The sequence below is a fragment of the Ascaphus truei genome, chromosome 3, assembly GCF_040206685.1.
Source record: "Ascaphus truei isolate aAscTru1 chromosome 3, aAscTru1.hap1, whole genome shotgun sequence".
Taxonomy (NCBI): Eukaryota; Metazoa; Chordata; class Amphibia; order Anura; family Ascaphidae; genus Ascaphus; species Ascaphus truei.
The window spans coordinates 437,905,279-437,928,741 of NC_134485.1; the positions used below are offsets into that span (position 1 = coordinate 437,905,279).

A 23,463-nucleotide genomic window follows, 5' to 3' on the forward strand; every position below is an offset into this window, starting at 1 on the left:
GCTGACCATGGCCGAGGCCTAACGGATAGTCTGAGGAAGAGACAGCTAGAAAGAGATAGCAAGTAGAGACGTGGATCCCTGACTGGGACAATATGGACAGTTCATCACGCCAAGGTGAAGGCAGTATTTGTGTGAGCGCGTCGACTGGCGTGTAAGCCAGCCCGTCGCTCATTTTAAGGAGAGAGGAGTAATAAGTATTAAGTATTTTAATCAATCTGGTACTTCAGGGGTTACTTCGGGGGTTAATGTGGCTACAGTTCGATTTTAAAAATACAGACGTATTTTTATAGTCTGTTTAACACTTAGCCAAGCCTAGAACTGATCGAATGTAGAGATAAGATCATCTGTTTTGGCAAAAATGTGATGAAATGATGGCTCCTCTGACTCTCTCTGTGACGGAGGTCCTCTGACTCTCTCTGCGACGGACGTCCTCTGACTCTCACGGTGACGGACGTCCTCTGACTCTCTCTGCGACGGACGTCCTCTGACTCTCTCGGTGACGGACGTCCTCTGACTCTCTCTGCGACGGACGTCCTCTGACTATCTCTGTGACGGAGGTCCTCTGACTCTCTCTGTGACGGACGTCCTCTGACTTTCTCTGTGACGGAGGTCCTCTGACTCTCTCTGTGACGGACGTCCTCTGACCCTCTCTGCGACGGACGTCCTCTGACTCTCTCGGTGACGGACGTCCTCTGACTCTCTCTGTGACGGACATCCTCTGACTTTCTCTGTGACGGAGGTCCTCTGACTCTCTCTGTGACGGACGTCCTCTGACTCTCTCTGTGACGGAGGTCCTCTGACTCTCTCTGTGACGGACGTCCTCTGACTCTCTGTGACGGACGTCCTCTGACTCTCTCTGTGACGGACGTCCTCTGACTCTCTCTGTGACGGACGTCCTCTGACTCTCTCTGTGACGGACGTCCTCTGACTCTCTCTGTGACGGAGGTCCTCCGACTCTCTCGGTGACGGACGTCCTCTGACTATCTCGGTGACGGACGTCCTCTGACTCTTTCGGTGACGGACGTCCCCTGACTCTCTCTGTGACGGACGTCCTCTGACTCTCTCTGTGATGGAGGTCCTCTGACTCTCTCTTGGACGGACGTCCTCTGACTCTCTCTGTGGCGGACGTCCTCTGACTCTCTCTGTGACGGACGTCCTCTGGCTCTCTCTGTGACGGACGTCCTCTGACTTTCTCTGTGACGGAGGTCCTCTGACTCTCTCTGTGACGGACGTCCTCTGACTCTCTCTGCGACGGACGTCCTCTGACTCTCTCGGTGACGGACGTCCTCTGACTCTCTCTGTGACGGAGGTCCTGTGACTCTCTCTGTGTCGGACGTCCTCTGACTCTCTGTGACGGACGTCCTCTGACTCTCTCTGTGACGGACGTCCTCTGACTCTCTCTGTGACGGACGTCCTCTGACTCTCTCTGTGACGGACGTCCTCTGACTCTCTCTGTGACGGAGGTCCTCCGACTCTCTCGGTGACGGACGTCCTCTGACTATCTCGGTGACGGACGTCCTCTGACTTTTTCGGTGACGGACGTCCTCTGACTCTCTCTGTGACGGACGTCCTCTGACTCTCTCTGTGATGGAGGTCCTCTGACTCTCTCTTGGACGGACGTCCTCTGACTCTCTCTGTGGCGGACGTCCTCTGACTCTCTCTGTGACGGACGTCCTCTGGCTCTCTCTGTGACGGACGTCCTCTGACTTTCTCTGTGACGGAGGTCCTCTGACTCTCTCTGCGACGGACGTCCTCTGACTCTCTCGGTGACGGACGTCCTCTGACTTTCTCTGTGACGGAGGTCCTCTGACTCTCTCTGTGACGGACGTCCTCTGACTCTCTCTGTGACGGAGGTCCTCTGACTCTCTCTGTGACGGACGTCCTCTGACTCTCTGTGACGGACGTCCTCTGACTCTCTCTGTGACGGACGTCCTCTGACTCTCTCTGTGACGGACGTCCTCTGACTCTCTCTGTGACGGACGTCCTCTGACTCTCTCTGTGACGGAGGTCCTCCGACTCTCTCGGTGACGGACGTCCTCTGACTATCTCGGTGACAGACGTCCTCTCACTCTCTCGGTGACGGACGTCCTCTGACTCTCTCTGTGACGGACGTCCTCTGACTCTCTCTGTGATGGAGGTCCTCTGACTCTCTCTTGGACGGACGTCCTCTGACTCTCTCTGTGGCGGACGTCCTCTGACTCTCTCTGTGACGGACGTCCTCTGGCTCTCTCTGTGACGGACGTCCTCTGACTCTCTCTAGAATCGGGGAACACAACCTCTGTGGCGGGTTCCTCCCTTACCTGCTGCAGCGCGCGCACCCGCAGCTCTTCACTCCATGCCACGGAGCTTGGCTCCGCCCCCCGGTCACGTCGCGCGCACGTGATGGCGTGCACCGCTCCCCAGCTGCATGTCAACAGTCCCCACTTGTCTCCTGCAGCCTATCCTTGCCTCCACAGAGGCCGCGCCTCCGCTCCGCCCCCTGTCTCATTGGTTCCTGTTTCCTATAAGTACCCTGCTCTCACTTCCAGTCATTGCTGAGCATAACCTGTGTAGCCGTGTGTTCCTGCGTTCTGTTTTGCCTTGCCGTGTGCCTTGCTGTTCTCTCGATTGCTTTCTCGTGTACCTACCCAGCTTGACTATTGGACCATCTCTGGATAAAGATCCTGGCTTGCCTCTGACTACCCACACCTCTCCATCCCTGACCATGGCTTTTGGACACACTACCACTCTCCCAGTTCCAACCCCTGACCACGGCACAATGGACACTGACCATCCCTCTGGCTACGCCCCTTGACTCCGTCAAGTATCTCAACTAACCCGATTTCTCCAACGAGACCCTGCTATGCTGACTATCCACCCTCCAGGCGTGCCTCCGCTGACTATCCACCCTCCAGGCGTGCCTCCGCTGACTATCCACCCTCCATGCGTGCCTCCACTGACTATCCACCCTCCAGGCGTGCCTCCGCTGCGGTGGGTGCGCAGTTTCATACTTTCCCGCCTCAGTACCGGTGTCCCGCCTTGTTCATGGTGAGCGTAATTGTTACATCTACATCTCTCTCTGCTCAGACTGTCTCCTCTCTCTCATATCTATATCTGCCTCTGCTTAGACTGTCTCCTCTCTGTCCTATCGCTCTCTGCTCAGACTTTCTCCTCTCTTTTCTACATCTCTCTCTCTTTAGACTGTCTACTCTCTGTCCTACATCTCTCTCTGCTCATACTGTCTTGCCTCTGTGCTATGTCTCGCTCTCTGCTCAGACTGTCATCTCTGTCCTACATCCTTCTCTGCTCAGATTCTCTCCCCTCTGTCCCATCTCCCCTCTGTCCCATCTCCCCTCTGTCCTATCTCCTCCCTGTCCTACATCCTTCTCTGTTCAGATTGTCTCCTCTCTGTCCTATCACCCCTCTGTCCTATCTCCCCTCTGTCCTATCACCCCTCTGTCCTATCTCCTCTCTGTCCTATCTCCCCCCTGTCCTACAGTATCTCCCCTCTGTCCTACATCCTTCTCTGCTCAGATTCTCTCCTCTCTGTCCTATCTGGACAGAGGGGGAGCTCTGGGGAGCTCTGTCCTATCTCTCCTCTGTCCTATCTCCCCTCTGTCCTATCTCCCCTCTGTCCTATCTCCTCTCTGTCCTATCTCCTCTCTGTCCTATCTCCTCTCTGTCCTATCTCCTCTCTGTCATATCTCCTCCCTGTCCTATCTCCTCCCTGTCCTACATCCTTCTCTGCTCAGAATCTCTCCCCTCTGTCCTATCTCCCCTCTGTCCTATCTCCCTTCTGTCCTATCTCCCCTCTGTCCTATGTCCTACATCCTTCTCTGCTCAGATTCTCTCCTCTCTGTCCTATCTCCCCTCTGTCCTATGTCCCCTCTGTCCTATCTCCTCTCTGTCCTATCTCCTCTCTGTCCTATCTCCTCCATGTCCTATCTCCTCCCTGTCCTACATCCTTCACTGCTCAGATTCTCTCACCTCTGTCCTATCTCCCCTCTGTCTTATCTCCCTTCTGTCCTATCTCCCCTCTGTCCTATGTCCTACATCCTTCTCTGCTCAGATTCTCTCCTCTCTGTCCTATCTCCCCTCTGTCCTATGTCCCCTCTGTCCTATCTCCTCTCTGTCCTATCTCCCCTCTGTCCTATGTCCCCTCTGTCCTATCTCCTCTCTGTCCTATCTCCCCTCTGTCCTATCTCCTCTCTGTCCTATGTCCCCTCCGTCCTATCTCCCCTCTGTCCTATCTCCTCTCTGTCCTATCACCCCTCTATCCTATCTCCTCTCTGTCCTATCTCCTCTCTGTCCTATCTCCCCTCTGTCCTATCTCCCCTCTGTCCTATCTCCTCTCTGTCCTATCACCCCTCTATCCTATCTCCTCTCTGTCCTATCTCCTCTCTGTCCTATCTCCCCTCTGTCCTATCTCCCCTCTGTCCTATCTCCCCTCTGTCCTATCTCCCATCTGTCCCATCTCCTCTCTGTCCTATCTCCTCTCTCTGCGCAGACTGTCTCCTCTCTGTCCTATCTCCCCTCTGTCCTATCTCCTCTCTCTGCGCAGACTGTCTCCTCTCTGTCCTATCTCCTCTCTGTCCTATCTCATCTCTCTTCTCAGACTGTCTCCTCTCTCTTGTACATATTTCTCTCTGCCCTGCACTCCCCTCTAACCCTGTCCTCGCCGTCTCCCAGGTATCCCACCTTCAGGTTGTCCTCCCCCCTGTCCTATCTCTTCTCTGTCCTATATCCCCTCTGTCCTATCTCCCTTCTGTCCCATCTCCCCTCTGTCCCATCTCCCCTCTGTCCCATCTCCCCTCTGTCCCATCTCCCCTCTGTCCTATCTCCTCTCTGTCCTATCTCCTCACTGTCATATCTCATCACTGTCCTATCTCATCACTGTCCTATCTCATCACTGTCCTATCTCCTCTCTGTCCTATCTCCCCTCTGTCCTATCTCCTCTCTGTCCCATCTCCTCTCTGTCCTATCTCATCACTGTCCTATCTCATCACTGTCCTATCTCCCCTCTGTCCTATCTCCCCTCTGTCCTATCTCCCCTCTGTCCTATCTCCCCTCTGTCCTATCTCCCCTCTGTCCTATCTCCCCTCTGTCCTATCTCCCCTCTGTCCTATCTCCCCTCTGTCCTATCTCCCCTCTGTCCTATCTCCCCTCTGTCCTATCTCCCCTCTGTCCTATCTCCCCTCTGTCCTATCTCCCCTCTGTCCTATCTCCCCTCTGTCCTATCTCCTCTCTGTCCTATCTCCCCTCTGTCCTATCTCCTCTCTGTCCCATCTCCCCTCTGTCCTATCTCCCCTCTGTCCTATCTCCCCTCTGTCCTATCTCCTCTCTGTCCTATCTCCTCTCTCTGCTCAGACGGTCTCCTCTCTCTTGTACATATTTCTCTCTGCCTTGCACTCCTCTCTAACCCTGTCCTCGCCGTCTCCCAGGTCTCCCACCTTCAGGTTGTCGCAGTGAATCCCCGTGTTGGAAATACTCTGGAATCTTGCATCCCTGGTGCTGATATCGGCAGTCAGCTGCTGGATAACCTTCTGTACCTCTTCCACCATCCTGGAGACACGACGTTGGCGGAGGTCTACCTGCAGGAGAAGGGGGATGTTTAATATCAAGGGAGAGAGGCCCTGTCTACTTAGTGATCACTCAGAGAGAGAGAGAGAACCATCAGAGGAGAATAGTAGCAGCAGGCACATAGAGAAAGAATCCTCAGAGGAGGATAGGGGGAGCCACAGGCTCAAAGAGAGAGAGAGAGAGAGAACCCTCAGAGGAGGAGAGAAGTCGCAGGATCAGAGAGAGAGAGAGAGAGAACCCTCAGAGGAGGAGAGAAGACGCAGACTCAGAGAGAGAGAGAACCTGCAGAGGAGGAGAGAAGCCGCAGGCTCAGAGAGAGAGAGAACCTGCAGAGGAGGAGAGAAGCCGCAGGCTCAGAGAGAGAGAGAACCTGCAGAGGAGGAGAAGCCACAGGCTCAGAGAGAGAGAACCTGTAGAGGAGGAGAGAAGCCGCAGGATCAGAGAGAGAGAGAACCTGCAGAGGAGGAGAGAAGCTGCAGGCTCAGAGAGAGAGAGAACCTGCAGAGGAGGAGAGAAGCCGCTGTGACGGTGAAGGGGTTAACCAGGCTCATCAATAAAGGTCAAGCCCACCTTGTTAACCCTGACCCGTGTGTTAGGGTCTTAGAGTGTCAGCTCTGGGACTCAGGTGTCGAAAATGTATTACTGCAACTGTATATCAATTTTGCGATATATTTCTGTGTTTTGCCTTTCCTGGGGTGCTGGGACCGGGAGATTTCTAGGCTGTAAGTTTCAGGGTGGGTTTGTCGGAGAAAGTCTTCACAGAATGTGTCTATGTATCGGGGTTACGGAGTTCTGGGACACCACAAAAGTTGGATCCGGGAATCGAGTGAGATTCTGGGATACAGCCAAGCACATTGCTCCGGGCAAACTCTGACTCTGACTGCGCTATTACGACTCACCGTCAGGTTCCCTGCTGCAGCATCATCCAGACAAGGTAAATGGGTATGAAGGGGTTAAACTATATCTGCAGTTGTACACAGAGTCCATAGTATAGCTGGGGTTCCCCAATATAGCAGAGATACCCAGATACATGCCCAGGTACACTGAGCCTAGTGTAGGGGTTCAGGGGCTGCTCCAGCCAGGTTATAAAGCTGAGCAGGTCTTACAGTGTCTAAAAGTTATTTTTCTAATGTGTGCCAAGAATGAGGCTAGTGACTGTAGGAATATACACTCACTCCCTCCCTGACACAGAATAGGAACTCTTACATTTTAGCACACAGAAAACCGGACACAATATATTGTAGTAATTGTTTATAGTTTAATGTGTATATATATATATTGATAACCTGTGTATGAACTGAGGGATTTCTAAGTCATGGATTCCGGCCAGCCAAGATGGCAACCAAGCTTGGTGCCTCTGTGTCTGTGCGGAGTCCGGACATGAAAGCCTCAGGGATGCCAAGGTGTTAGACAGGAGGGGTACTGCAGTTCTGCCTGAGTACCCACAATCTGGGCTAACACAGGGCTATCCGGCCACCATTTCCCAGAACCCAGACTCTGTGGAGCCGGGGCAGCGGGTGGGCTAGGTATGCAAAGAGGCAGAGGTGCCAGGTTGGCGCATGCCCCTTTACAACCTGAGAAAAGGTGCCCACCCAGCTTTGCAACCTGGCATATCGGTGATTGACTGGCAGGAAAATTCCCCCGCTCTGATAGGCTGGCCAGGTTAGTGAATGAAAGCCTGAGAGAGCTTACAGCCAATCAGGAGCGCAGAATCCAAGCGCCAAACCAACAGCGGCAAATTCAAAGATGCTCAGAACTGAATAGACGCGAGCCGGCTTCAGAGATTTTCAAGGCAGAAAAGTTTCTAAGTCCCGCTTTTTAGAACGTATCGGTCGCGTCTGGCATTGCGCCAAAAACAGTTCCACGGTCGCGTCTGGCATTGCGCCGAAAACAGTTCCAGGACTTTTGCTAGTAACTACCGGTCATTGGAAAGTGCTCTAAAAAGATGATCTGAAGGAATTTCGTTTCGGAAATGGATTTATTCGTTAGCCCCGTTCCCAGTAAGTGTGTTAACCTTGAATTGTGTAACTTTGTGTGTCTGTCTTTAACGAGAAATAAATTACCATTTATTTTACCATCTTGTTTTGCTCAATCAAATGATCCCGGTAATAAAAAGGTGCCGTGAGGGAAGGCGCAATGTGTGTAGTAAGTGATTGTGCCCATTCTGCCTATCTCTGGGTCTGTGTGTCTGTTTCGGTCAGCCTTTGTATGTGTGTATGTTTGTGTCAGCCAGTGTGTATCTGTATGTCTGTGTCAGCTTGTGCATGTTAGCTTATTTGTCAACTTACTGTTTGTGGGTCTCTGTGTGTCAGCTAGAGTTTGTCTCTGTGTGTGTCAGTTTGTATGTATCTGTGTTTGTGTCAGTATGTGTGTGTCTCTGTCTTTTTTGTGAGTGTATGTGTGTCAGCCTGTGTGTTTGTGTCAATATGTGTGTCTGGATTTGTGTCACCTTGTGTATCTGTGTGTCTCTTTGTGTATGTGTCAGCATATGTACATGTCTGTTTGTGGTGGCAGCAGCCATATGTATAATATACACAGTGAAATGTTTTTCTGAACATATCCAAGATACTCGGCAGTTAGTATTGCTATTTTGCAGTGTTCAAAATGCTGCAACAAATTCAGTTCCCTTTGATACATTATAATACACTTACACACAGATTTGTGCAAAAAATTAAAAGACCAATTTGGGGCAGAGTTATGTTCTCGATTTCTATTTGATAATCCTCAAAAGGAGGAGTCGATCATCATACAATATAAATAGTATACGAAGATAAAATCCTTTCTATATACTGTCATACTCAGATACTGTTGCTCTACAATTAATCATATTGTCCTTCCGCGATTTATTTGTACACTACCGCATATATTTATACATCAAACTTTAATACAGTGGATATCTAAAATAGCAAAAAATACAGAAAATCCAAAGACGCCGTGATATTCATCTGTCAAGATCTATATGAGTAAAAAATAGTTATGAGAGATAAATATGGCTCAAAACAGTTAATACCTTAAATGGAAACTCCAATGTGTAGGGAAGAAGGACCTATTCAATGAAAGCACCTAAATCTATGTCTATATTAAGTCCTTTGGACACTAGTGTTCCCAACTTGTAAATCCAATAAGTTTCTTTTTGACACCGTTTTTGAAGCCGGTCTCCCCCCTCTCCAATTCACAGGGACAGCTTCAATTCCTTTAAAAATTAGCCCAGCTGGATTCCCATCATGCACCTGGGCAAAGTGCCTTGAAACACTATGCGTCATGAGTTTTTTTCTGATATTGCCCATGTGCTCCAGCATGCGGGCCTCCGAGGTCTTGAGGTACGTCCCACATACTGGAGTCCACATGGGCACTGCAGAAGATAAATGAGAATTTTAATCCTAATAGAGGTAGATTAGTATTTTATCTGGCAGTGTTAGGACTTGCGAACGGGTGTCTGCCTTGTCGTGGCTCGCAAGCTTACAACGCTTTGGCCAAAGGGTTAAACTAAATGACCCTTTTTCAAGACAATTTATACGTATTTTACTGTGTATTTCTGTCATGTTGGATGTAGCATTGGGCTTCTCTGTCGCTTGTTGTATACATATGCCACGCTGAATAGCACTCCATTTTGACACTTAGATACATATATATTTTGTGGGGGCTCAGGGGTTCCCAAAAAGAGCTTGCTGGGGTTTTGTTCACTCCAGAATATACACCACGAAAGGTGTACGACAATTTATAAAAAAAAATAATTTGAAAATGTTCTCCGTTCACATGCGATGTGAAAGCGATCCGTTCTTTGGATGCCCGTGTGCAGGCCTCGCATTTAGAACAATTAAACAGACCCCACGGGGCTGAGGAGCCAATGTTGTGGTTTCACAAGTGGATCTTTCTTAAAAATACTTGGTGCTAGTTTGGCTTTTTTTTAAATCCCCCTGGACGATCCCTCGGTATGTGCCCTCCCAGGATCGGATCCTTTGGCAACAGATGCCAATGACGTTTTAAAATCTTATTTATTCTGCTGGCATCCTTACTGAATTGTGTCACAAAACGTGGGATGCCTACAATGTTACTTTTGTTTGTCTTTACTCTATTCTGTAATAATTCCTCTCTTTTCATAAGGTTAGTCTTCTCCACGGCGCTATCCAATAGAATTTGTTCATAGTTTCGTTCTATGAACCTATTTTTAAAAATATCTATTTGGTTTTTACACACCCTGTTATCAGAACAATTTTGTTTAATACGTCTAAAGTGCCCCGCAGGGATTTTCTTAATCCAGTGGGATGATGGGAAGTTGAGTTTAAAAGGTAGTTGTTGGCATTCATTTTTTTAAATTTTTTTTCAACTTCAAATTTTTATTGAATTTTTTCATATCAAATAAAACATTGCATATTTAGAACTTTCAAACGTGGAATAAAAAATATTCTTAGCAAAATTGTAACATGTTATCTGTTTGTAAACAAGCAAAAAACAAAACAAAAGGGGGGGGGGGATAACAGGTGTGAGATCTCTGCTTCTGTTATTTTACTATTACTCCTATAGGAACTTTCTTCAATTCTTTTGTAGGTGACTAATGTTCTTATTATTTCTTATATTTCTGGTTAGTCTTATTAAAAGGGGACCTATAGCTCATTCTTACCCATATTCTTACCCATACTTCAGACGAGAACGCATGTATCTCTATCATTGCCAGATTGTGGTTCTCTCTACTCCTGGGATGTCTGTCTGGGCCAACCACGGCGTCCAGACTTTTATAAATTTGGCGCCAGTGTCATTAACCAAACTCGTTAATTTTTCCATCTGGCAAATATACCACATTCTGTTCCTAATCTGGGGGATATTTGGAATCTCTGCTTGTTTCCACAGTGTCGCGATCTCGCGCCTCGCGGCTGTTAATAAATGCATAATCAGTTTATTACCTGTTTTGGAAAGTCCCGGCCAAGGTCTATTCAAAAGGAACAGCCATGGATCCGGAGGAATAGTGAGGTCAAAAATCCTCTGAAGCCAATGTCTAATTTGTGTCCATAATGGGACTATCCGAGGACAAGACCACAACATGTGTAACAGGTTCGCCGATGCTCCACACTGTCTTGGGCACAGAGGGGAGCATCCTGGTCCAAACCTTGCTAATTTCTGTGGAGTGAGATACCACCTCATAAGGACTTTATATGCGTTCTCCTTTAAAGTAGTGTATATCGAGCTCTTAGCTGCTGCTGTTACAATAGCCACCAGTCTTCTTCGCTCACCTATTCTCCCAGATCTGTTTCCCATTTAAACATATAAGGTAATTTATCTTTTCTGTAGAGTTTGAATTGACCACTTCCTTATACATCTGCGATGTAAGTCCCGTTGTATTTGTCTCTCAGACAGAGCTTTTCTAACGTAGTCAATGGGGGAAAGGGAGAATGTTTATTATAAAATGCTCTGATCTGAAGGTATCTAAAAAAAAATCCGTATGGGGTATCTCTTTGTCTGATCTAATTTGTTCAAATGTTTTAATTTTTTTATTTCCCTCCAGATCTCTAAATCTATACATGTCTGTAGCTTGTTTTCTTCTATATAAATTGTCAGATTTAAAAAATTGATCTCTTCCTTACTCTTTTCAGTAGTAAAAAACAGATTTAAATTACTATTATTAATATGATCAATAAATCACATGAGATCTGCATCGTTCCCACTCCAAATACAGGATCAAGGCAGCAAGGCTCAGAATTGGAGCAAGGTACAGCGTCACAACACAAGGTTATGCTTGGGATGCAAGAATAAAAAGGCGACTTACAAATTAAATGGAGATACATTGGGGGAATCCTTTATGGAGAAGGATTTAGGAGTGCTTGTAGACAGCAGGCTTAGCAATAGTGCCCAATGTCATGCAGAAGCTGCAAAGGCAAACAAGATCTTATCTTGCATCAAATGGGCAATGGATGGAAGGGAAGTAAACATAATTATGCCCCTTTACAAAGCATTAGTAAGACCACATTGGGCACCAATCCTAAGAAAAGACATTATGGAACTAGAGAGAGTGCAGAGAAGAGCCACCAAATTAATAAAGGGGATGGACAGTCTAACTTATGAGGAGAGGCTAGCTAAATTAGATTTATTTACATTAGAAAAGAGGCGTCTAAGAGGGGATATGATAACTATATACAAATATATTCGGGGACAATACAAGGAGCTTTCAAAAGAACTATTCATCCCACGGGCAGTACAAAGGGCTCGGGCCATCCCTTAAGGTTGGAGGAAAGGAAATTTCACCAGCAACAAAGGAAAAGGTTCTTTACAGTAAGGGCAGTTACAGTGTGGGATTCATTACCCATGGAGACTGTGATGGCAGATACAATACATTTGTTCAAAAAAAGGTTGGACATCTTTTTAGATGGGAAAGGTATACAGGGATATACCAAATAAGTATACATGGGAAGAATGTTGATCCAGGGAGTAATCCGATTGCCAATTCTTGAAGTCAGGAAGGAATTAATTTTTCCCCTTAATGGGGTTGTGTGTTTCCCTTCCTCTGGATCAATAAGTAAGTATAGATATAAGATAAAGTATCTGTTGTCTAAATTTAGCATAGGTTGAACTTGATGGACCTATGTCTTTTTTAAACTTCATCTACTATGTAACTATGTAACTATGTAACCATGTAACTATGTAACTATGTAACTGTGTAACATGAACAAGCAAGGTATATAAAGGACTTCCTTCCAATGGGAAGACAGCAAGGAACCAGGAAGCGATGCACTGATAGGCTGCTGGGTCGCACAGGTGCGTCCTATTGTACAGCCTAATTAACAGTGAGAACAGAACTCTGCGTAATAGGCCGTGCGCCACGCATCGATGCGGTCGTGCGCCAATCACACTCTGCGCCCACCTGACGTCAGCGCGGGAACACAGTCCGCAGGTGGAGACTGACAGGTCGCGCACTGTCAGCGCGCCGCATACCACCGACATCAGAGCGGGGGCGGAGTCTGGATGCAGGTCCCGTGGAAATCTGGTCTGACCGCGCGCACGCGCAGGGGGTCCGTCACCATGTCGCGCATCTTGAGCGTCTCCAAAGGTTGAGGGAAACGTAAGAGATGATGAGTCTGGACCGCCAGGATCCTCACAGCGCGTGCCTCTTGGGGTGGGGCCCCTAGTGGATCTGAGGGGTAACTACCCTTCAAGGAAAGTCAGGCTAGGATTCCCAGTGTGTTCCCAGGTTTGGGGGAGAGGGGGAGGTATCCCGGGTATAGGAGCGTGGCTGTTGTGGTGGGACCTCCAGTGGTTCTGTGGGGTGATGCTACCATCCTAGCAAAGTGAGACTGAGGATAATAGTGGATGTTTGTGGGACCTTTTTGCCCTAGCGGGGATACCTCATGGTCAGTAGGACCGAGGCCCGTTCCCAGCGGGCGGAGTCTGGATATACTCAGAATACCGGTGACCACTGTTTTGGGTACTTGCGGTCTGGCGCTCCAGCGTGATCAGACCTCTCCGTGACACCCGTCCATCACACTGACTCCCTGAGAGACACTGACAGAAATGTACACATACACTCACATGACGACACATACACAGACACTGACAAATAGAAACACGTCCCCCTACAGCTCTCCGCCTCACCCCCTCTCCCCCCCCACATCTACCACCTACAGTAAGCAGATTACCACTGACCAGTCAGTAACTGCCGGTCACAGCTCACCCTATCCTGCTTTGCGGATATGCTGGAGTCTAGCGATCCCACCTCTGCCACCAGAAAAATACCCTGTCACAGGAAACCAGGACAATTTACACAGAATTGCGAATGCCAGACAATGAAGAAGTTAAATAAAAACAAGTTTATTTCAGCCGGAGTCAACAGGATCAACACAATACACAGCTTCAGGGTTACGCTCCCCAAAACAGGGTTATGCTCCCCAACACAGGGTTACGGAGGGAATCCTTGCTCGCTAGGTCTTGGCTGCCACTTCGGTAGGCTTCCCCAAGAGGTCTTCCACACACCAAGAGTCTCTGGGTACCACGGTACCGTGGGAAACAAGGTGCATCCTAGCAAAGTTAAAAGTCCCACTCGTCTATTCAACCGAGCCTCGTTCTGGATCTGTGTGTCTCCGGCAAAAACTACCATTCGCCCAGCACAGACCTTGAGATGCCTAACTCCACGCGTGGCTTCTGACTCACAGGTAACAGAGGTGCCAAGTTGGCACATGCCCCTGTGTCACGCTGTGCAGCCCATAGACCAGGCCAGTCCCCTGTACTGAGGTGGGATGTTGAATATACGCACCGACAGCAGAGGGAGCGGGTCTGGGATGTGGTTGTAGCGTGGCCAGGCCTGGGTTAAGATTTAGAATAGTCGTTGTACTTGCCGAGTTCAGGAGTATAGAGAGTTCCGTAGTTTAAATCCGTTTCCGTGTCCAAGGGTCTGAGAGGTAAGAATTGTGATGGGTAAGCTGAAGTCGGGAGCCAGAGGGGTAAGTCAGACAAGCCGGTTCAAATCTGTAGGAGAAAAGACAAACAGGAGCACGACACAGTTTCCAGGCTACACAGGAAGCAAGGAGCTATGCAGAGCAAGGAAGTGAAGTCACAACCGGATATTTAAAGCGACAGTGACCAATCCGGACGAGGGGCATGGCGGAGGCGTGTCGAGGAGCTGCTCGTGAGTGGCTGAGAGACCAGGAAATAGTAGAGCCCAGCTGAGGGTCTGTAACACCAGTGCCAGAATCCAAGATGGCGACGGCAGAGTTCAAGGTATGCACTGGGCGGCGGCATGGGTAGCGACGGGGGGCAGGGGCAGCAGCCGCTGCAGTACTGGTAGTGGGTAAGGAGGGGTCACGCCGCAAGGGACGTGGCCCCCGATTCCTTACAGGATCGACCTCAGGACGATCCATCCAAGGCTTCTGCGGAAATTTCTTGTGGAAGCGGTCCAAGAGAACTGGAGCATGGATGTCCTCCTTGGGTACCCAAGAGCGTTCCTCTGGACCATAACCCTTCCAGTGAACATGGAATTGTATCTTTCCTCTGGATACACGAGAATCCATGATTGTCTGGATTTCGAATTCAGGTTGTCCTTGGACCGTGACTGGTTTGGGTCTTTGGGTCTTAGCAGGGAACCGTTTGCTCTGGACGAATGGCTTGAGCAGAGAAAGATGGAATACGTTTGGAATCCTCATGGAAGACGGAAGTTGCAGACGAAATGCCACAGGATTGATTTGTTCCTGGATCAGAAAAGGCCCTAAGAATCGAGGTGCTAATTTCGGGGTCGGAGACTTGAACTTGATATTTTTAGACGAAAGCCAAACTCGGTCCCCTGGCTTGTAATTAGGGGCCTGTTGACGACGGTGGTCTGCCTGAGACTTGAATTTCTGAGCGGCGCTAAGAAGCGCGGACTGAATCTTGATCCATGACTTCTGAAGAGTAGTTACCCGGTCATCAGCCGCCGGCACTCCTATCGGAATGTTTGAGATTGGCAGTCGACTTGGGTGGAAACCATATTTCACGAAGAACGGGGTTTCATGTGTGGATTCATTACGAAGTGAATTGGTTGCAAATTCTGCCCAAGGTAGCAGGTCGACCCAATTATCCTGGGACTCGGAAATAAAACACCGCAGGTATTGTTCCAGCGTTTGATTAAGTCTTTCTGTTTGCCCATTAGTTTGGGGGTGATAGCCTGATGAGAAGGATAGCGCCATGCCAAGCCTCTTGGAGAAAGCCCGCCAAAATTTCGATATAAATTGTGTGCCTCGGTCCGAGACTATGGATGTAGGTATCCCATGGATGCGAAACACCTCCTTGGTGAAGATATCAGCTAGGGTGGGCGAGGAGGGAAGTCCTTTGAGTGGAACAAAGTGGGCCTGTTTTGAAAAACGGTCAACGATGACCAAAATGGTATTCATCCCTCTGGAAGGGGGTAGATCCACAATGAAATCCATTGAAATATGTGACCATGGACGTTCGGGTACTGGCAAGGGCATGAGCAAGCCTGAGGGTCTTTGATGAAGAGTCTTGTTTTGTGCGCATACTGGACAAGCACTAGTAAATTCATGAACCATCTTTGCCATATTAGGCCACCAAAAAGTACGTTTGATAAGATCCAAAGTTCTTTTGAAACCGGGATGGCCGGCTGAACGGACAGAGTGACCCCATTCTAATATCTTTTGATGAAACCTGGGTGCGGAATAAAGAGTTCCCTCCGGTACCTCTAGACCACTCGGAATTTGTGTTTGAGCTTCAACGATCTTTTCGAGAATGTCAAATGAGTTGGCGGAAATTATAAACTTAGAGGGTACGATAGTTTCAGGGGTCTCTTCGGATCTTTCCTCCTGAGAAAATTGTCGGGACAAGGCATCAGCTTTTGTGTTTTTAGAACAAGGAATTTAGGACAGAGTATAATTAAATCTTGAGAAAAATAGTGCCCAGCGAGCTTGACGAGACCCCAGACGACGTGCATTTTCGATATACAGAAGGTTTTTATGGTCGGTCAATATAGAAATAGGTTCGCGGGAACCTTCCAGGAGATGTCGCCATTCCTGTAAGGCCATCTTGATAGCCAAGAGCTCTCTATTGCCAACATCATAGTTCTTTTCAGCGGGCGAAAACTTCTTTGAAAAAAAACCGCATGGATGAAGCTTATCTTGAGGGAAGAATCTCTGGGACAGGATGGCGCCTGCACCACAATCAGATGCATCAACTTCTAAAGTAAAAGGAAGACTAACATCGGGATGTCGCAGGATGGGTGCCGAGACGAAAGCTTGTTTCAGGGTTTCGAAGGACGAGACGGCCTGCGGAGGCCATACAGACGGGTCAGCTCCCTTCTTGGTAAGGGCCGTAATGGGAGCCACAGTGGTGGAAAAATTTCGGATGAATTTCCTATAGTAATTGGAGAAGCCCAAAAAACGCTGGATGGCTTTGAGAGAGTTGGGCTGAGGCCAATCCAAAACAGCCTTAAGTTTTTCAGGGTCCATTGAAAATCCTTTATCAGAAATTATATAGCCTAAGAAGGCAGTAGAGGTTTGATGAAAAAGACATTTCTCGAGCTTAGCGTAGAGATTATTGACACGAAGGCGAGCGAGAACGAGCTTGGTATGCTGGACATGATCTTGAAGATTTTTAGAAAAAATTAGGATATCGTCCAGATAGACGATTACGAAAGAGTTGAGAACATCACGGAAGACATCATTCATGAAATCCTGAAAAACAGCAGGAGCATTGCATAAGCCGAAGGGCATTACAAGATACTCGTAGTGGCCGCTTCTGGTATTGAAGGCAGTCTTCCATTCATCGCCTTCTCGGATGCGAACAAGATTGTAAGCTCCTCGGAGGTCTAGCTTGGAAAATTTTTTTGCCCCTTGAAGCCTATCAAAAAGTTCGGCGATCAGCGGAAGGGGGTATCGATTCTTGACTGTGATGAGATTGAGTCCTCGGTAATCAATGCATGGTCTCAGGGATCCGTCTTTCTTTTTGACAAAAAAGAAACCGGCACCAACGGGGGACGAAGAATTACAAATGAATCCTTTTTCAAGGTTTTCTTTGATGTATGCTGCCATGGCTTCAGTTTCAGGGAGAGACAAGGGGTAGGACTTACATTTTGGAAGAACAGCGCCGGGAACCAGATTAATGGGGCAATCATAAGGTCTGTGAGGAGGTAGAACCTCCGATTGTGTCTTGCTAAACATGTCGATGAAATCCGCATATGCTTCAGGAAGAGCGGAATCATTAGCCGGGGGTGTTTCCACTCCCGCGAGGATTGTGGTAGGAGAAATGACCGGCAATGGTGAGGCGTCTGACTCTGGCTCCCACTGAATTGTCTTGCCATCCCTCCAATCAATGCGTGGGTTGTGCTGCTGTAGCCAGGGTAATCCTAGGATAACTGGAACGGCAGGAGAGTGCATCACGTCAAAGGATATGATTTTGGTATGAGTACCGGCAGAAAGGGTGAATGGAAGAGTCTCTAACGTGATGAAGGCAGGTTGCAAAGGGCGACCATCAATAGCCTCGAGGCCAATCGGCGATTTCTTAGCGATGAGCGGAATCTTGTTAAGAGTAGCAAAATCTTGATCCACAAAGTTACCACCGGATCCTGAATCAAGAAAAGCGGCTGTGGTTACGTGAAAATTCGGACCCTCAAGCGAGACTGGAAGCATAATTCTCTTAGGGAGTTCCTCTTCAGAGATAGGGTGAGAAGATATTGACCCCAAAATGAGTCCCTCTTGCCCCATTGGTCGTGTTTGTTCTTTGGGCCTTAAAGGACAAAAACGTACCGTATGTTCAGGAGATCAACAATAGTAGCAAAGGCCCTCATTCCGGCGACGAGCCCTTTCGGCAGTCCGGTCAGGAGTTCTATCGGCAGTCCTGTCGGTATTACGGAACTCTTGACTGGCAATCTGCATGGGTTCCACAGTGTCTAGAACAGGACGAATAGCTGGGAAGGATCTGGGGAGAATAGGGTCAGAAGAGAAAATTCTGGGACGCTGGCGTTCATGACGGCGCTGTTGAAGGCGCTGATCCACTCGTATGCATTGTGCGATCAATTCCTCCAATTCCTGGGGCCTGTGCTGAACTGCAAGTTCATCCTTTACAGAGTCGGACAAACCTTGCCAAAACACAGCAATAAGGGCTTCTTGGTTCCAATGCGTCTCCGCCGCGACAGTCCGGAATTCCAATGCATATTTGGCTACGGACCTACGACCTTGAGACAATTGAACAAGAGAAGCAGCGGCAGTATCACTGCGGGCGGGAATATCAAATACCTGCTGGAATTCTTGGCGGAAGAGCTGGTAATCCTGGGTGGTTTCCGCACGCAACTCCCAGATGGGAGAGGCCCACGCCAAGGCGTCCCCTGTTAAAAGAGAGTAAACATAGGCTACCTTGGTGCGTCCGGTGGGGAACAGGCTGGGAGAAATCTCAAATTGTATTTCACATTGATTCAAAAAACCACGACAGGCTAGAGGGTCACCCGCATATGCTTTAGGCGTAGGAATCCTGAGTTCTGATGGCCGGTCGCCACCCTGCGCGGCTGGGGCCGGAATAGGCTGTAGTGAAAGCTGGGAACGCTGTTGTACCAGGCTTGTGATCTGAGTTCCCAAAGTACCAATGCATTGCGCAAGTCCCCTGATTAGTTGGCCCACCTCAGTCATTTCTGTTGGGCTCTGCATAATGTCACGCTGTGCAGCCCATAGACCAGGCCAGTCCCCTGTACTGAGGTGGGATGTTGAATATACACACCGACAGCAGAGGGAGCGGGTCCGGGATGTGGTTGTAGCGTGGCCAGGCCTGGGTTAAGATTTAGAATAGTCGTTGTACTTGCCGAGTTCAGGAGTATAGAGAGTTCCGTAGTTTAAATTCGTTTCCGTGTCCAAGGGTCTGAGAGGTAAGAATCGTGATGGGTAAGCCGAAGTCGGGAGCCAGAGGGGTAAGTCAGACAAGCCGGTTCAAATCTGTAGGAGAAAAGACAAACAGGAGCACGACACAGTTTCCAGGCTACACAGGAAGCAAGGAGCTATGCAGAGCAAGGAAGTGAAGTCACAGCCGGATATTTAAAGCGACAGTGACCAATCCGGACGAGGGGCATGGCGGAGGTGTGTCGAGGAGCTGCTCGTGAGTGGCTGAGAGACCAGGAAATAGTAGAGCCCAGCTGAGGGTCTGTAACACCAGTGCCAGAATCTAAGATGGCGACGGCAGAGTTCAAGGTATGCACTGGGCGGCGGCATGGGTAGCGACGGGGGGCAGGGGCAGCAGCCGCTGCAGTACTGGTAGTGGGTAAGGAGGGGTCACGCCGCAAGGGACGTGGCCCCCGATTCCTTACACCCTGTCAGATTTCTAATCCCTCCTTGCCCGGCTTCAGTAGACTGGCAATGCTCTGATTGGCTGATAGGAATTCTCCCACGCTCGGATTGGTTGTAGTATTTCATGAATGGGACTGAAATACTATAAGAAACCCAGCAGCCAATCCAGTCCTCAGATTCTAAGCGCCAAGACAGCAGCGGCAAATTCAAAATCACCAAAAGATGCTCTGAGAGAAATAGACACGAGCCGGCTTCAGGAATTTCAAGGCAAGACATTTTCTAAGTCCCACTTTTCGGGGGCCAAGTTCTGAGAATAGAACGTAGCTGTCGCGGATGGAACTACATGCCGAAAATATTACCAGGGCATTTGGTACTATCTCCCGGCCAAGGGATTTTGGCATCTCCAGAAGAGATACAGCGGTGGCGTCTGGTAACTCATGCCAAATTGACTTCCAGGACTTTTTGGGCTAAACCCTGATAACCTAAAGACTTTGTTTTATGGACTGTAGAAGCTAGAAAAGGCTAGTTTTTTCACCCAGACACCCAGTAAGTATGTTTTCCATTGTATAATGTAATTCACTGTGCGTGGGTCTATTTCCAAGGAACAAATCACAATTTATTTTACCTCCCTGTTCTGCGGTAGGAGGGGACAGTGCTTTAGGATAGCCCTCAGAGGTGGGTTGGGGCTAGGACCCAGGCCTCAGTTCCTTGTTTCAGCCTGATACTTCCTGCAGAGAGAGACACCTCAGTCTGGGATGAACAATGGCTTCGCTTTTGAAGTCTGTATTCCCCAGACCTGAGTAAACACCCCTCCCACTCCTCCAGTGCCCCAAGCTCATCGCACAGCCCACCTGTGGATAGTAGGCCCAGATTCCTTTGTGTGATGGCTGGCTAAGTGAATTGTAAACAACACTGTATGGTGCTCTAGCACAGACCTGACCATTTGTTGGGTAATTTACATATTAGGACATAATTCCATATCCTTGAAGTGTCCCACGTTTTAAATGAACCCTCTATTCATGTCACACCATTTCCATTGCATCAATAAGCTGGACGAGCAACATCTCTTGATTGATGAATACTCACACTTGCTTGTGTCCAGTCTCAAACATTGAATAGGATTTCTATGGTGTAAAAGGAGCAAATAACTCACTGTTTGTAGAAGGGTCTTCTGTGGGTCTTTTCTTCCATGGATGTGTGCTGCCTGTTCTCCAGAATATTCACAGGTTCGACAGGGAGAGATGGAGCACTACAGGAAAAAACTGCTAGAGAGTGTGTTCCCAATAAAGAGGCATGCACCTTGAGAAAGAGCGGAAGCTCGAAACGCGTTGGTGGGGGCCCTAGGGCTCATTTTTTGTGTACTATGCTCTGATCCAATAAACCTCTTTATTGGGAACACACTCTCTAGCAGTTTTTTCCAGTTTTTCCATCTCTCCCTGTCGAACATGTCTAAGTGAATTACCAGCCCAGCACACAAAGCAGTCATACAAATACATACATGTAGCCAGGCCTCCGGTCTCACCGCGCTCCCTTTTCCCCCTCCTTACCCGCAGAATGCTGATGGCGGGACGACGGAGGTGCTGCCATGTTAGGCGTGCACGCGCGCAGAGTCGCGCATGCGCAGAAGCGGCGAGGAGCTGAGAAGTGCCTGGAAAGATGCGGCGGCCATTAGAGTCGTGCATGCGCAGTGTCCTATGCGCACGCAATTCCAATGTTAATTATGCAGCAGAGAGACTACAACTCCCATGATGCTTAGGGAGAGAGCTGCCTGGTGACACACGATAGCCAATGGGATGGCTGGATTGCTTCTGAGGAAGGAAAGACTACTGCCTGCTGGGACAGGAAGTGGGAGTCAAGACCTGGACACTGACGGTGCAGGTAGTGTCCACAGAGCAGTGCTCCAGGGACTAGGCCAGAGGTATACCCCCAGGGCCCAGTTAGTCCCCTGAGACACTGTAAAGAATTAACTGTATGAGATAGGGAAATGCCTTAAGACAGGGACTCCTTCACTATACTCATAGAGAGAGAGATGCTGCAGGACAGTGCCGGACAGTCAGTACAGCGTGTAGCTGAAAGAGGATCTGACGCCATAGAAGAGACTGTTCACAAAGGATCATCCGGCTGGGGATCCCTCCCTGGAGGAGTCAGAGGGTGTAATCATTCCTGCAAGGATCAGCGCATCGCGCCGTGGGATCACTGTGCGGAGTAGCTGATTGCCAAGGATTATCCTGATCAGGACTATGATCAGGGAGGTAGTATATATTAAGTGCACCACCGGGCCCCAACACAGGGAAGCGCTATCCCTCACACTCACCTTATTGTTTGTGGACACTCAAGGGATAAGTGCCCTGGCACATTGGTACACCAAGGACTGAGGGTGATGTGATGATGGACATGTGGGCTGAGGGGATGGTATGCATTCAGGGTGATGCAATGTTATCCATATGATGTAATGATGTATTGATGTTATGCAAAGAGAGTTTCCCTGAAGTTACCGTTCATGCTCAGTTAATACTGTTTATTCCCATTGTGTGCATTTACTGTATGTGGGTTCCGGTGAGGGCACACTCCCACCCCGCTGGGATCCCTCATCAGTGGAGGCGCTGCACCGAGTGTAAGTACACCCCAGGCTCCCAGTGGCGGAGGCTCAGGCCTCTTGTTAGCCTCACAGGTGACAGCAGCATCAGTAGTTATAGTACCCCAGGGGTACACCCGCTACATACAGTATGCATGGGGAACACACGGTCTTACAGGGGGATACGCAGAAACACACGTCAGCCATCTTGGCGGCAATAAGAGGATCTGTTATCCTGTAACAGAGGCATCCATGTTGACAGGTAGAAGCAATGACCGGGCTTAACCTTTAATGTGCTGGCCAGACTGCCCCAACCGCCAAAACACCGGTCGCGGCAGTAACTGACAGGTCATTCAGCGCTGCGCTGCAACATAGCTGCCACATGCAATACAGTGACAATAGTTTTAATATAGGATTACCGTCTCAGTCCTGACATGGGCCCTTTATCAGGACAATTAGAACCATGATTTGACCGCTACTGCTGCGGCCAAGTTTATTCGAGCATTTGCCCGTTCTTGGCCGCAGCAGTAGCCTGGCGCGCGCCCGAGAGTGACGGGCGCGCGCCGAAGCAGCGGAAGAGCGCCCTCCGATCGGGGCGCTCTCCCTACCGCTGCCGGGTCCGCCGGGTCCCCCGGAACCCCCTGCCGCTGTCCCGCGATCGCGGGACACCAGGGCTCCCTCGGGGAGCCCCTGGACGCGCGTGCAGGGGGCGCACGCTCCCGAAGACGCGTGACCGCGCGTCTATGACGCGCGGCACGCCGAGGGGCGGCCACTAGCAAGCCGGGAAATCTCCCGGCTTGCGGATCTGGCCGCAGAGTGATAAAGCGTGTCGGTAGTGTAAATAAGCGCAAGTGAAGCAACGGAAAAAAAAGTGTGCAAATGGGTTCATACGTAAATAGCATAAAATCAAATACAAACAGGGCAAAAACACGAGGAATATACAGAGTACGATAAGAAAAGGGTAGTGTGCATGAAACGCACAGAAAGTATATCAGGGCCAGGCTCAGAAAGAATGGTTTATAGCTCGTCCCATTATTTATTTAGTAAAAAATTTGATTAGACGGTTTATTTAAACTCCAGTTCAATGTTAAAAGAAAGGACATTGTCACTAAATCCCAAACTGTTCAAGTTAAAAAGTGTGTCTGATCCCCATCTCGAAACCACAAATTAGAATGTTCCTCTGTTTAGTAACCAAACAACAGACCCTGTGACTAAGGCAGACCTGTTTAAAGAGGAAACTCTGGCTCTGAAATCACTTTCCCCTAACCTGACTGGTGCCAAGATTACAATGAACCATTGTGATTAGCGAGATCCTGAGATAATTTTACATCCACTCACATAAACTCTCTGGTGATCCTGCAGCCACTGCACTGTTTTTTAAAAACAATTTGACTTAACTCTTTGGGATTCACAATGACTGTATTTTCCTAAGTGTCCGCATATATACACTTTACTAAAACATTCTTACAGTACACACGTCTCCTGGATGACGTATCCTTTCTACACGTGACTCAACTCTATAACCAGTTTAACTGTATGTAGGCTGAGGTCAGAATGTATGTGTACACCTGAAAGACACAACCTCACTGCTTA

At 48.9% G+C, this 23,463-nt stretch overlaps 1 protein-coding gene across 2 annotated transcripts in view; it reads right to left on the reverse strand.

Annotated features, from left to right (window-relative positions):
* MAB21L3 (mab-21 like 3) overlaps positions 1–23,463 on the reverse strand; it is a 121,263-nt gene that overhangs the window by 27,112 nt on the left and 70,688 nt on the right. For both annotated transcript variants that reach the window (XM_075592965.1, XM_075592964.1), the window contains one exon: positions 5,430–5,570. In XM_075592965.1, coding sequence (XP_075449080.1) covers positions 5,430–5,570 — 141 coding nt within the window. The remainder of the gene's footprint in view (positions 1–5,429; positions 5,571–23,463) is intronic.